This window comes from Gallinula chloropus, assembly GCF_964237585.1.
Source record: "Gallinula chloropus genome assembly, chromosome: 5".
NCBI classification, from domain to species: domain Eukaryota; kingdom Metazoa; phylum Chordata; class Aves; order Gruiformes; family Rallidae; genus Gallinula; species Gallinula chloropus.
Window position 1 is genome coordinate 1,826,462 of NC_140090.1, and position 12,454 is coordinate 1,838,915.

The 12,454-nt window shown below is 41.4% G+C and overlaps 1 protein-coding gene across 13 annotated transcripts in view; it reads left to right on the forward strand.

Annotated features, from left to right (window-relative positions):
* The first annotated feature begins 4,076 nt into the window (after positions 1-4,076).
* NEB (nebulin) overlaps positions 4,077-12,454 on the forward strand; it is a 117,020-nt gene continuing 108,642 nt past the window's right edge. For all 13 annotated transcript variants that reach the window (XM_084264247.1, XM_084264242.1, XM_084264252.1 and 10 more), the window contains exons 1-6: positions 4,077-4,145; positions 4,877-4,985; positions 5,519-5,584; positions 8,814-8,858; positions 10,691-10,894; positions 11,844-11,951. In XM_084264247.1, coding sequence (XP_084120373.1) covers positions 5,552-5,584; positions 8,814-8,858; positions 10,691-10,894; positions 11,844-11,951 — 390 coding nt within the window. In that variant the 5' untranslated portion in view covers positions 4,077-4,145; positions 4,877-4,985; positions 5,519-5,551. The remainder of the gene's footprint in view (positions 4,146-4,876; positions 4,986-5,518; positions 5,585-8,813; positions 8,859-10,690; positions 10,895-11,843; positions 11,952-12,454) is intronic.

The window sequence follows — 12,454 nt, forward strand, 5'->3', positions numbered from 1 at the left end:
TTCTTCCCCACATTGGGGGGGAACTCCCTGTGCTCCAACTTGAGCCCATCGCCCCTTGTCCTGTCCCCACAGACCAGAATCTAGAGAGTGATGTGCTACAGAAGACATACAAGACAATACACAAATGTCAGTAGGAGGAGGGAGGGTCATAGAAACCCAGAATTTCTGCACCAGTTGTGTCTTTTGGGGGTGAGGGAGTTACAGTGGGGCTGCCCTTTGGTCCTTCCATGCTGAGCCTTTCTATTTTGTCCTCTCTACTGATCGTGCTCCAGGTTTAGATGTTGTATCTTTCCTAGGTGGAAGAGTGGCTCCCAAAACAAAGTAAATGAAGTGCTAGAAGAAAGCAGTGAGTGTCTGCATGTGAATGCTGTGTGGGTTGGGGCACTGAGCCTACACAGGCTGCTGTTTCATAGCTCTTGTATTATATGCCTTCTAAATCAGTCTAGAGAAGGGTGCCTGTGATTTCCCTCCTTTCACCCTGCCCTGAGTGGTTACTGTTTGGTGAGTAGCACTGACTGAACTTAATATTTTAAAAAATTAACCTCAAAAAACTATTTGCTGCTTTAAAATTTTGGGCTGTTTAGAAGCAGTGTGACATCTTCCTCTACCTGAGTCATCTTGCACCATCCTGTCTCTGTAGTTCAAAACAGCTGAGCGTATGCATATCGATGTACTGTGGATAAGCCAGTCTGGTCTGGTAAGCTAACCTGTATGAGAGCTGCTGGGCTGTCACCTACAACAGATTTTTCCTGATGCCTTTAAAACATTTGTTCCCCCCCCCAAAAAAAGTAAAGTTGGCATTCTCAGAACATTCCAGCAAACAGTGACTTGAAATCTGAGTCACAGACACGAGTTTTCACAATTAAGACATTTTAAAATATCCTAAAAGGAATATTAACTGTTAGTAGCCTCTTAGCTCATGCCTATCTGAGTGATATGTCCTAGGGAGCTGCTTTGGCTGGGGGGTTGGACACGATGATCTCTCGAGGTCCCTTCCAACCCCTACAATTCTATGATTCTATGATTCTATGTTCTACTTCAGCAGGTGATACCTGCTGATTACCTGCTATCAACCTGTATCACTGACATTTTCACAGTCCTGAGAAAGTGGATGATGTGAAATGTAACAATGAGCAGCAGTAGTTTATTTCCAGTGAAAATCAATGGGTAGACATACATGAAGATATGTGTGCATGCCTTTAGGTATTAGATATAAACATACAAATACCAACTTGGTTAAACACACAGGCAGGGGTGTAAAGGCCCACTTATTGGTATGTATTCTATGTGGATAAAAGCACATAAAGCAAACTCTGACTTTTCACCAATAAAAGCCAATCACAGACTTGGGTAGCAATGACAGGAAATGTAATGTGGGTTTGCTTGTTGTTTGCTTCTTTTTTCTCCAATTCTAACAAAAACTTAAGCTAGTAGTGATAGTTTGCTCAGAGTTTCTTCCCTGAGATTTGGAGCTGAAGGAAGAAAACAGTAAATGTAAAGCTTGAAAACTTTTCTGGCAGCCACAGATGACCTCAGAGGACTGTCCTCCCCTTCTCAGATTCTGATATTGCTGAAACTTCTCATTTCAGCAACAGTACTTTCACTTTTTAAACCTCTTCTGTCGTTTTGATGGGTTGTGCTATGCTTCATTTCCAGCCCTGAGCTGTCTGCCAGCTAAGATCTGCCATGTTTCACTCCAGACAGCTGCATTTCAGAAGCAGAAAAGCAGCACTTGCATCCTGCACATAATTTTGCCTTATTTAGTGTCTCTCTAAATAAGTTAGATTGAACAGCACTCTAAAAGAATCTGAAGGTGATGTTCTGGCCACCCAGGAGTTGCAGAGTATAACACTAAGGGAGAGGTTGTTTGCAGGACCTTTCAAGAGAACTGAACAGAAAATTGCATCCTGTTTCAAAATGCTTGTGGATTTTCTTGGAATAACCATCAGGATAGAGGAATACAAGCTTTGCTTTATCTAGTAAACCTGATTTAAGTCAAGTGAATCAGAACAAGGCATAATAATATCCAGTTTTATAGCAGTGACTATGGGGAATGGTGTTTGCAGGGAGAGGAGGGTGAAGAACAAATGTTAAGTCTGAAAAAGAGGTGAGGAACCCAGACAGACTGAAAAGAATGAAGAATCATAGAACCATAGAATGGCATGGGTTAGAAGGAACCCCAAGGAGCACAGAGCTCCAACCCCCTGCCACAGGCAGGGACACCAACCTCCAGGCCTGGAGCTACACAAGGTTGCCCAGGGCCCCAGCCAACCTGGCCTTGAACACCCCCAGGGATGGGGCACCCACCCCCTCTCTGGGCAGCCCCTTCCAGCCCCTCACCACTCTCTCTGCAAAGAACTTCCCCCCAATCTCTCCTCTCCCCCTTCCCTCCTCCAGCTTCACTCCATCCCCCTTGTCCTGCCAGTCTCTGCCCTTTAACAAGCCCATTCCCCTCCTGTTCCTCTGCTCCCTTCAGGGACGGGGAGGCTGCAGTGAGGTCCCCCCACAGCCTTCTCTTCTCCAGGCTGACCCAGCCCAGCTCCCTCAGCCTCTCTCCATAGGGGAGGTGGGGGATGAAAAAAAGGTGATGGTAAGTCACTGGCCACAGCACTAATTTTGACATCAACAGAGATTTGAGCTGGAAATGACAATAATAAATTACATGTTTAATAGTAATAGTAAAAAATAATAATAAATTGACCCTTCAGTACATAAAGTATTGTCATCACTTACATCGATGCTGCGTTATGCACCCCATCAACTGAAAAGCAGTACTTGGGGGGAAAATGGCTCTGGGAGTTATTTCTGGAATGCTCACACACAGGATCTGGATTGGAGAGCAGAATGTTAAGTTGAACCTGCTCTTGTGAGATTCCATCAACATGCTGTATTCGTTTCCAGGCCTCTTCAAAAGATGTTAAGAAACTGAAGGGCTTTTAAGTAAACAGAAATAAGATTAATAGGGGAAGGATTGCCTTGTAAAGCAGAATGGGGACTAATTTAAAGCCTATAGCTTGCCTGAAGGAGAAAGGGAAGGATCCACATCTCTGTGCAGAGCATAAAATACTTGGCAGTAGCAAATGAGATATGATATTTCATCTGGATATAAATATTAAGTTCTGGAAAGAGTTAAGGAACAAGAAGATATTTCAAGGGCTCCTGACAATCATTTGTTGAACTACGTGATACAGTATATGACAAGAGATCCCTGTTGGTATCAGCTTTTAAATGCACCTCCCTGAAGAACACAAGCCAGTCCTACAATGTGAGTTGACTAGATGACCTAAGAGGTCATGTGTGTTATCATCACCGTAATTCTACTCCATACATCATATCACTCTTGACTTTTCAAAATACTCTGTGCATTAGAATTGCTCCTGTGTCACTTCATCTGTTTATTGTGTATTTAGTCTTTCTCCACCAGACATCTTGGCTGGTAATTGGGTTCCTTGCAAGTTCCTCCTTGAGAGTAGGCAGTTTTTGTGTGTTCTTGGGTCCATGTGTTCAGCTTTATCACATTTCATAAGAAATGATCAAACTATTGGCATGTGATTTGCATCAAGTTAAGTTGATAAAACACTTCAGGTGCTTTTAATTTCATCCTTATACTTTAACACTTAAGTATAAGGATGAAATTAAAGGCAGACTTGCACTAAAAATTCAGTTCCAAGTCCGGATTCTTTCTCTGGTGTTGAAAGATTCTTGAATTTGGGTAGTTTTAGCTCAGATACAATGTAGGAATTAAAGTGTCTCTGACAATGTGAATTCATTATTAATATCACTTTCACAAGAAGAATATGTGCAAAAGTGGTTTTTACCATTTGAGTTCTTCCTTGGACTTCCCTAGCACCCCATTTCAGCAGAGAGCTGGTGAAGTTCAGTCAAGCTCTGGTGTGTTTTGGGTTTCCTCAGGAGCACAGAAATGCCCAAGCTCCCTTTTCCTTCATGTTGCAGAGAACAGGTGGCCTCCTCCGGGGTCACCAAGTATATTTAGGGCTGAAACTCGAGCGGGCTGGAGCCAGATTGGCTGTGCTGGCCACATGCGTAATTAGGAGGCGAAGCACCAAGCTTGTTCTCACCCAGTGCTGGTCAGGAGGGAAGACTGGAGAGGCTTTGCTCCTAAGGATATTTACTGGATGCTGCTGGTAAGAACGTTTTATTCCCATTTAATTTCTTTTCCTTAGCATGGGATCTTCAGATGTTTCCTGATTCTGTAGGGGTTTTTTGGCGAGTAATAGTTGTGTCTTGTCCATGTAAATCAGACTTTTTGTCTGGCTGACTAGAGGCAAGTTGCAGTAAGAGAACAGGACCTGGCCCTGTGCTTTGGAAGCAGTGCTGAGGGTTAATGCAGTGACAGTTTGTACAGCTCATACCCTTACATGCAGTCCCTATTTCTTGGGTTTCTTCATAAGCTTTGGCCTACTTTCCCCAAGACATGTCACTTATTGAGTTATTTCTAATTTATTTCCGTAGCTATCATTCAGGTTTAACAACTAGATGATTTTTTTCTCTTGTTTTTTGGTAATTTTTCTCAACACTAGAACTAAAAAGGGACAGTATTCTGTGTTCCTATATTTAACCTGCATTACTAGACTTCACTTGCCTCAGAAGGAATTGCAGTTTAGCCAGCTACACAAAACCACCCCGTCATTTGGCAGTATTAGCTTTCACGGCAAATATCTTTGGACTCAGGAACAGCTGTTCCAAAGCCTCATCCCCTACCAACATTAGAAACAGGGCTGTACTCGCTGGTGGAAAATTGTAGCTTTGCCTCATAGCAAAATCATTGTGTTAATTCATTTAAAGGTTTTTGACAGTCATATTTTCTTATTACTTTGTAATATAGCCAACTGTTATGGATTTTCCTACTTTCCAGGTCTGAAGATATATAAAGAAAAAAGCCACAAGAACTGAAAAAAATAACAAACCCAGAGTACCTGTATAGGCTAATGCTGGGAAGAAAGAAATTGCCTCATTAATCTAAGGTCACTTAAAAATTTACAGTCTTTTTTTTTTTTACAGTATACTTTTACTTGTGAATGAGTATAGCAAAAATATATGGGTAAAGCTCCCATTCAAACAGGAGCTTTGAACAATGTGATGAAGTAGTAGAGAATACTCATAGAGAAAAGAGAAATTCTTCAAATAATTTTGTTGTCCTGAAAAAAAAATCAAATCATATTTCAATCTCCCCCAGTAATTTTCTTAAGTTTTATATTCACTGAAATCCAGTATTGAAGTTACAGCTAGTAAAATATTTGTCCAAAATGAGAATTTATATTAGTATGTTTGAAACTTAATCCAATTCTTTTCCATAAATCAGCAACGAAGCAGTGCCAGACCCCAACTTTAGCTCTCACTGACTTTCAGGGTTCTTCACTGATTAGCCAACATCATTGTATTAATCTGACTAGTTACTGTGAGCCAGGTGCTTTATAAACTTGACTATAGCTTTTCATAGCACTTTCAGTCTTTGGCTAACACTGTGCATTCACACTTCTGTTTGCTGCATGACCAGTGAGTGGGGGAGAGACAGAAGAATACCCTCAAAATGGAGGAAGAAGAATATGAAGAAGTTGTGGAGGTAAGAAGAAAATCTGAAAGAAGAAATATTTGTTTCCTGCCTTGTGAATGAATGTATTAATCACTTCAATGAGATGTTGCTCCTGAGCATAGATGATTGCTTGCTCTTTGCCCTCTGAAGATTAGAGTATGCATCGATATCTATTAAGTGGTTTGATCAGTAAAAAAACAACAACAAATAGTTATGCAGTGGAGCAAAATCTGTCTGGGTCGTGTTATAGTTTCTCTGTTTAAATAAGGATTGTAACCATCCCTCACCCCCGTCGCGAGGTTTTGAGATTACTCTTCTGTGTAATTATAGATGCAGTGGGCCATCTCTTTTCCTTCCTGGCTTGCCCTCTGTCATCCAATCCATGCTAGAGAGGATAACTTTGGGAGCCACTTTCTATCTGCTCCTCTGTGCCTACTGCAATGGAGAAATGCAGGAGTTTTATACCACCACAGTACCGTGAACAAACTGAGCCTCAGGAGCTGCAAAGATAGAGGTAGATCAAAACCTGTAGATGGCCAAGGAGTTGCGTCAGGGATTAATTTACCAATAAGACTTTTACACTCATAGTTATATGCCTTATTATTTAGTCTCAGCAATTTGATTAAATGAATCCCCAGGAACTGGGGAAACTACAGTTTACTATTACGAGCAAGTGCCATTGGAATAATGACTTTTCTATTGAAAGAGGCTAGCAAACAGTGTGGTCTTGTAGCATTAATACTATTCTGAAATGAAATTATATACATAAGTGATTACAACAAATTTCTCACTGCTGGTTGGAGGAAAGGAATATGACAGTACAAATGTAGATGTCTCGCAACTTGTTATTGCCACACCGTGTTCAGTGGGCTGTTGGTGATAGCATTGAGCCCTGACCGCCAACTTTACACGTTTAGTAAAATACTTTATATAAATAGTGAATGAAGTCCAGTTCAATAGTTTTCCAGTTGAATTAGTTAGACTTATTTTGGAAAATAAGCCTTACCATTCATAAAATCCATTTTAAAGACTGTTTTTTGTTTCTATGGAGTTATTGGCCTGTGCTGGGCATTGGAGCCATCTGCAATATGCAAAAAGGGCCCACAGGGAACGAGACAGCCCTTTGCTGCTGAGTTACTGCAGGCTCTGTGGAAGGTGTGCCAAACGTGGTGTAGGGCCAGTGAGCAGAAATTGCCCAAAAAGAGACATGTATGAGGCAGGTTGAAAAATTGGGGCTAGTTACGTGAGCCTGGCTTGGAGGAACAACTCTGGGAAAAGGGCTTGAATTTATATCAGAGTTTGTTCGGGGCTGGATTCGAACGGCTTTCTGTTCCCGCCGCTTTGGCGTGTGACCTCAGGCAAATAATTGCCAAGGCGATTTTCAAAGAGACAAAACAACATGCGGCGTTTTCTCCTTTCTGGAAATCCGGGCTAAGTTTTGCACCTCCTGCATAATATACCCGCTGTTTACTGCAGCGGATGGAGCAATCCCGCTAAGCGTTCCTTCGCACCCTAAGCAGCGAGGGGAGATGGAGGGCCATGCCTCTTCGGGAGGGCGAAGCCTCGCGCAGCGCTGAGGCGGGTTGGCGGGAGGGCGCCATCGCGCGACAGCTGCTGACTGTGCGGCCGCCATTTGCTGCGTGGCCCCGGGCGGCGCCTCAGGCGCAATAGCTCAGGCTCTGCGCTTGCTGGGGCGGCTCTGGTGGGAGCTGTGGGGAAGGGCAAGCTGTCAGCGGGGAGGGAAGCCCACATGGCGCTGCAGGCAGGGACGTAGTCCTTGTTGCTTCTCCAAGTGGGAGATGTGTTCTGGTCAGGTCGCTCAGTTGCGCTAAGGGTGCTGAAGGAAGGTGTGAGCATGCTTTGCGCCATCTTGGAAGGTGGAGGAGAGGTTGACTGGAGGAGATAAGGATAAAGTGCCATCTATTTGGGACCCAAAAGTGGTTATGGTAATATCAGAGGAGATTAGTGGTGGAGAATGAGTTTCAGAATGGGAGATATTTGTTCGAAAAGTCATCTGTCTGAGACCCTGGGAAAAACCAGGAGTTTATGAATTGGATCAAGTTGCTCTCCTGGGGTGGAGACAGCAAGAAGCAGAGCCACACATGGCAAAGTGGGTATTGGAGACCCTGCTCAAATGGGTGATGGAGAGTGGACATCAGGAAGGAGAGGGCAGGAAGATGGCGATTTTTGGCAACAGGAGGAAGGTTTGTGCTCCACTCGCAGGTCTGACACTTTAGAGTAGACGTAGTGCTCTGGGAACTTCTTATGCAGCTCGAGAAAGCTTCATAGGCACAGCCCTTGTGGTTTTAACCACCTCAGTATCTACCAGAAGACCCCGTGGTTGAGCACAAGCAACCTATGAGATTTATGGAAAGTACTGAAGATAAATTTATTGATGCAGTTGATTGATTAACTGATTAGGGGAATTCCATAGGACTAGAGGCTGCTGCGGGCACAGGCTGATGACATGGCAAGGCTGCTATCCTCTTTGAAAGCTCATGGTGATGCAAGGATGTTCATGAAGATTGGAAAAAGATAGATATTCAAGAGAGGCAAGAAAGATCCAGAGAACTACAGGCTGGTCAACCTCATTTCAGTCCTTGGGAAGGCTATGGAGAAAATAGTTTTAGAAGCTATTTCTAAACACATGAAAGACATGAAGGTCATGGGGATCAGTGACACATTGATTTATCAAGGGCAAATCATGGCTGACCAAACTTGTTGCTTTTAATGAGTTTACTGATGGAATGGACAGGGGGAAACCAGTGAATGTTGCATACCTTGACTATAGGAAGACCTCTGAAACAGTCTCTCATAGTCTTCTTACCACCAAATTTATGACAAGTGGGATGGATAAGTGGAAAATTGACTGGATTACTGAGCTCAGAATTGCGACCAGTAGTACCAAGTCTAGCTGGCACCTAGTGATTATTGGTGTCCTTCAAGGAGCTGTGGGTACGAACAACTCTGAGGGTAGACTTAGAGACAGAAAAACCTACTCTAGTCCTTTCAGAGTATTACCAAACACTTGGAAAATCCTAGTTTTTTGAATGTTGAGTCCTTCGTTTAGGGTGGTCATCATTAATGCAAAAAATGAACAGATACTCGTAATTTCCAAGGATGGTGACTACATAGGTACCTACGGACTGCAGTCCTATATCATCAGAAGTGTGTTTTTAAAACAGCTTAACAGAAGCCACAATTTGCTATTCTGTTTGATCTGGCCTAAAAATGACTTTTCTCTCTCTCTTTTTTATAGTACTACATTGAAGAGACAATTATTGAGGAGGGTGAACCACATGAGGTAAAGGTCCCCGTGAGTTGCCTGTGGTGTGTAGATGCATATAATTCATGCATGATGCTAAATTAGTGGCTTTCTGCATTCCATTTGCTCCTGCCCAGCAGCTGCTTGTGCAGGAGCTGACATAATGAAGCAAAGGCTTATGGAGGACATGAATGTGATTAGATATGTACATATTAACTACAGACACATGTATACATTGCATTTAGCCTTGTTATGAAGGGAAATATAAGTAGTTCTGCCTGAAGTCAGTTTAGATCTATCAGTTCTGTTCCCTTCACCGTGTGTGATTTCACTGAAAAGTGATGGTTTGCAGATTTTTTTCATGTCAAGGTAACAAGTACTCCACTTACCAAGGAGTTACTACCATCATATGAAATTCTGCTTAGAATGTATACCCAAGTCTCTGCTGTGTGCTGTGAAACACTTTTTATGGCATAGATTTATGTGGAAACAAAAGCTTAATGTTTCATGCTGTGTGTCTCCTTCCAAACAAAGCATCTGTTAAGTCTTCCTATGTTTTTAATTTAATAAAAGCTGATTTGATTAATACTGCTCGAGCAAGTAATCTAGGACTACACTTTTGAAGGAAGACTGCCATCAGAGTGTTTTCAAGATTAATTCATCCACAGCATTCATCAGGTGTTCTAAAATCTCTAGCCAGACTGGCTCGAAAGGGAGCAATGGCACAATTGATTCAAACTCTCCAGTGCTTTCAGTGCCAAAACTTGGATGCACACTTGTATTTTTGAAAAGAGCTGTATGAGGAAAAAATTGTGGCAGTTTTTGGATGGCATTAGTGAAATGCAATTAATGTTCGTGTAGTAAACAAACCTCTTGTAAATTAAGTTTTGTATACTTATCAATATTTAACACTTGATGTATTTTCTGGCCTGTCTCATGCTAATGTGAGTAGCTGTCAGAAATTGGAGCTTCATTCATTTGCCTTTTAAGGTGCTTTTTTTTTACAGTTAATTGCTACATTTATTCAGATGACTTTAAGAGCACATTTTAAAGTTGCAATAATTATTTTTAAATGCATTTAATTAGAATCCTAGTACTATAATTATTGCTTGCAGCATGAATATATTGATAAACGAGTACATAAACCATTTAAATTAATTAGTTTCCAATGGATGCTTGACGAATTGATTATGTAGATACCTCAGCTATGCCTCAGCCATGATTGTGATCTGGCTATGAGAAAATACAGCTTGGTAGAAAAGGTGGATTCTAGAAATTTGTTCAGTCAGCTGGTGCATCATGAACTTACTCCAAGATCCCAAAGTCTCCATCTTGTTTGTCTGCTGGGTTCATTCCTTTCTTTTTGCAAGGAGGAGATAATCTTTTTGAATGGCTATACACCTCTGACCTGCTTCCACAGCTTCCAGTGTCATTGTTAGGAGCCCTGCCTGTGCACTGGGTTTCTTCAACACAACTTCAGCACTGAGAACATTTCTACACTTTGGTTTTAGTAGCTGGTGGTCCCACCTGAGGACTCCCCTGGTAGCAGTAGAAGTTACACATTTAGAACAGAGGCGACAGGAGCCCCACACTTCCAGCTTCTCTGGAGAATAATTACATGACTGATACAGAAGCCAGCCAGTCAGTTAATTTATTGTGGGGTTTTTTAGGTTGGGTGATGTACAGCATCCTACACACCTATATTACTGGGTAATCCCAGTAGGAAAACCGACACTGATTTCCTGTCTTGCAGGTAGTTCTTGGATAAGAACTAAGCATCCTTTTACTAGATAGGAGAGGTGAAAAATGCATCTCATGAAGTGGTGATTTATAGGTATAAAGCAAGTAATTATTTTTTTCTTTATCCCCAGGTGGTCACTGAGATCACTGAGACATACAGCACAGACTTCACAGGTCCTAAAACAACCACCTATACCGTCGAGCATGAGAAACCTTCTGTTGAGGCTGCAGCACCTCCAGTCAGAAAGAAGACAATACGGACAAAAGTGGACCCATCTAAGTTTTTGACACCTTATCTGCAACACAGTAATAAAATGAAGGACCTATTCAGTGAGGTAAATTGCTCCACATCTTTTCTTTGTTGAAGAACACCAACTTTAAAAATATTTCATAGGTGTTATTGCAAATCTTCATCATTCTATTTTGTCTCATGTACTTTATTTTATGATGTGTATTAGTATTATTTACCTGAAATAAGAAGTTTCCTTCTTTCAATTAGTGCCTCTCTTGCCTATTTCCTGCTTAAGGGCATTAGGTAATTGTTAGGCACAAAAAGTGGCTTGAGGCAGAGGGCTGGAGATGGTCAGAGATGTCAGTTAACAGGACTCCTGCACCACCTGACTCGAGTATCTGAGTGAAGGACAGTAACAGGGGACTCTTGTCCATTGAATAGCAAGCCTCAGTACTTTTTGTAGTAGCACATTTCTCTGTGCCTGTCTATTAAAGAGAAATCATTGTGTGCAGTATCTAGGAGTAGGCACCAACCTAAATTCCTGGTACAGGACACCTAAGCCGACAAGACCAATATTGTATGATGCTGTGAAAAGTGGAAAACAGCAGCTTTGCACAGATGCAGATGATATCAGATCCCTTTTCCTAAATTTTCATGTGTAATACCTACTGGTGTTCACTGTTAAAGGATTATTGAAGATCATAGGTCTACACCTGCTACCTTCACGCACATATTTTCCATATCTTTGGTCACCGGAACAAATAACTCTGCATTTATCAAGGGAATATAATCAATTGGAGGTGATCTGAACTAGGCTAAAATTAGAAATAGATTTTTTCTATTGGATCAGATGGAAGAAAATCAGTTGGCTAAAATAATAAGCAACTCTAGAAATGTAATTGAGCAATGCTAGTTTGTATTATTGAATAATCTGCCCCGGATAACAAACCAGATAAATACATCAGTATTTGGTATCTGCATTTCTGCTACATACATTGCTATGTACATCTTCAGGATATGTCTTGATTATATTTGTCATTATTTTGTTTCAGAACAAATACAAAGAAAAATTTAGGAAAGAAAAAGGAAAGCCCTATGCTTCCACAATTGATACCCCTGAAATTCGGAGAATCAAGAAAGTGCAAGAGCAGCTGAGCGAGGTAGGTAACAGTTCTCATAAGAAGAAATATTTATTGAGTGTAAAGAAGCAAATTAAGTCACAATTTTAAATGTTAGATAAGAAGTGATGGGGTTTTGATGATGCTGTGATAAGGCAATCTTAACATTTAGCAGAAACTTAGATTACAAGAGCCAGGAATACTGAGTATGTGACAGATCTGAGTTCTGTGATGTATGCTGGAACTGAGGTCTTTAGGAAGGGAGGTGTGATAGTTCCTTTCTAGCTATAATAATAACCTGTTTTATTGTGTCTAAAGAGGTATGAAAGTTTCTGATCAGATGTTACAGGCATGGGAGGTGATGGCAATGCCCATGTCATTGAATTTGAAGGTTCCACACACTGTCCTGCAGTCATTGTGAATGCTGTGCCTGATGAATTTCTGTTGAGGTTAAGTTGTGCACTGGGTAAACAACCCTAGAATTTTGTTTTTAAAATGTGTTTAAACATTTTTGTTTTCATAAAGCAATAGAAAGTCAGTTCCTC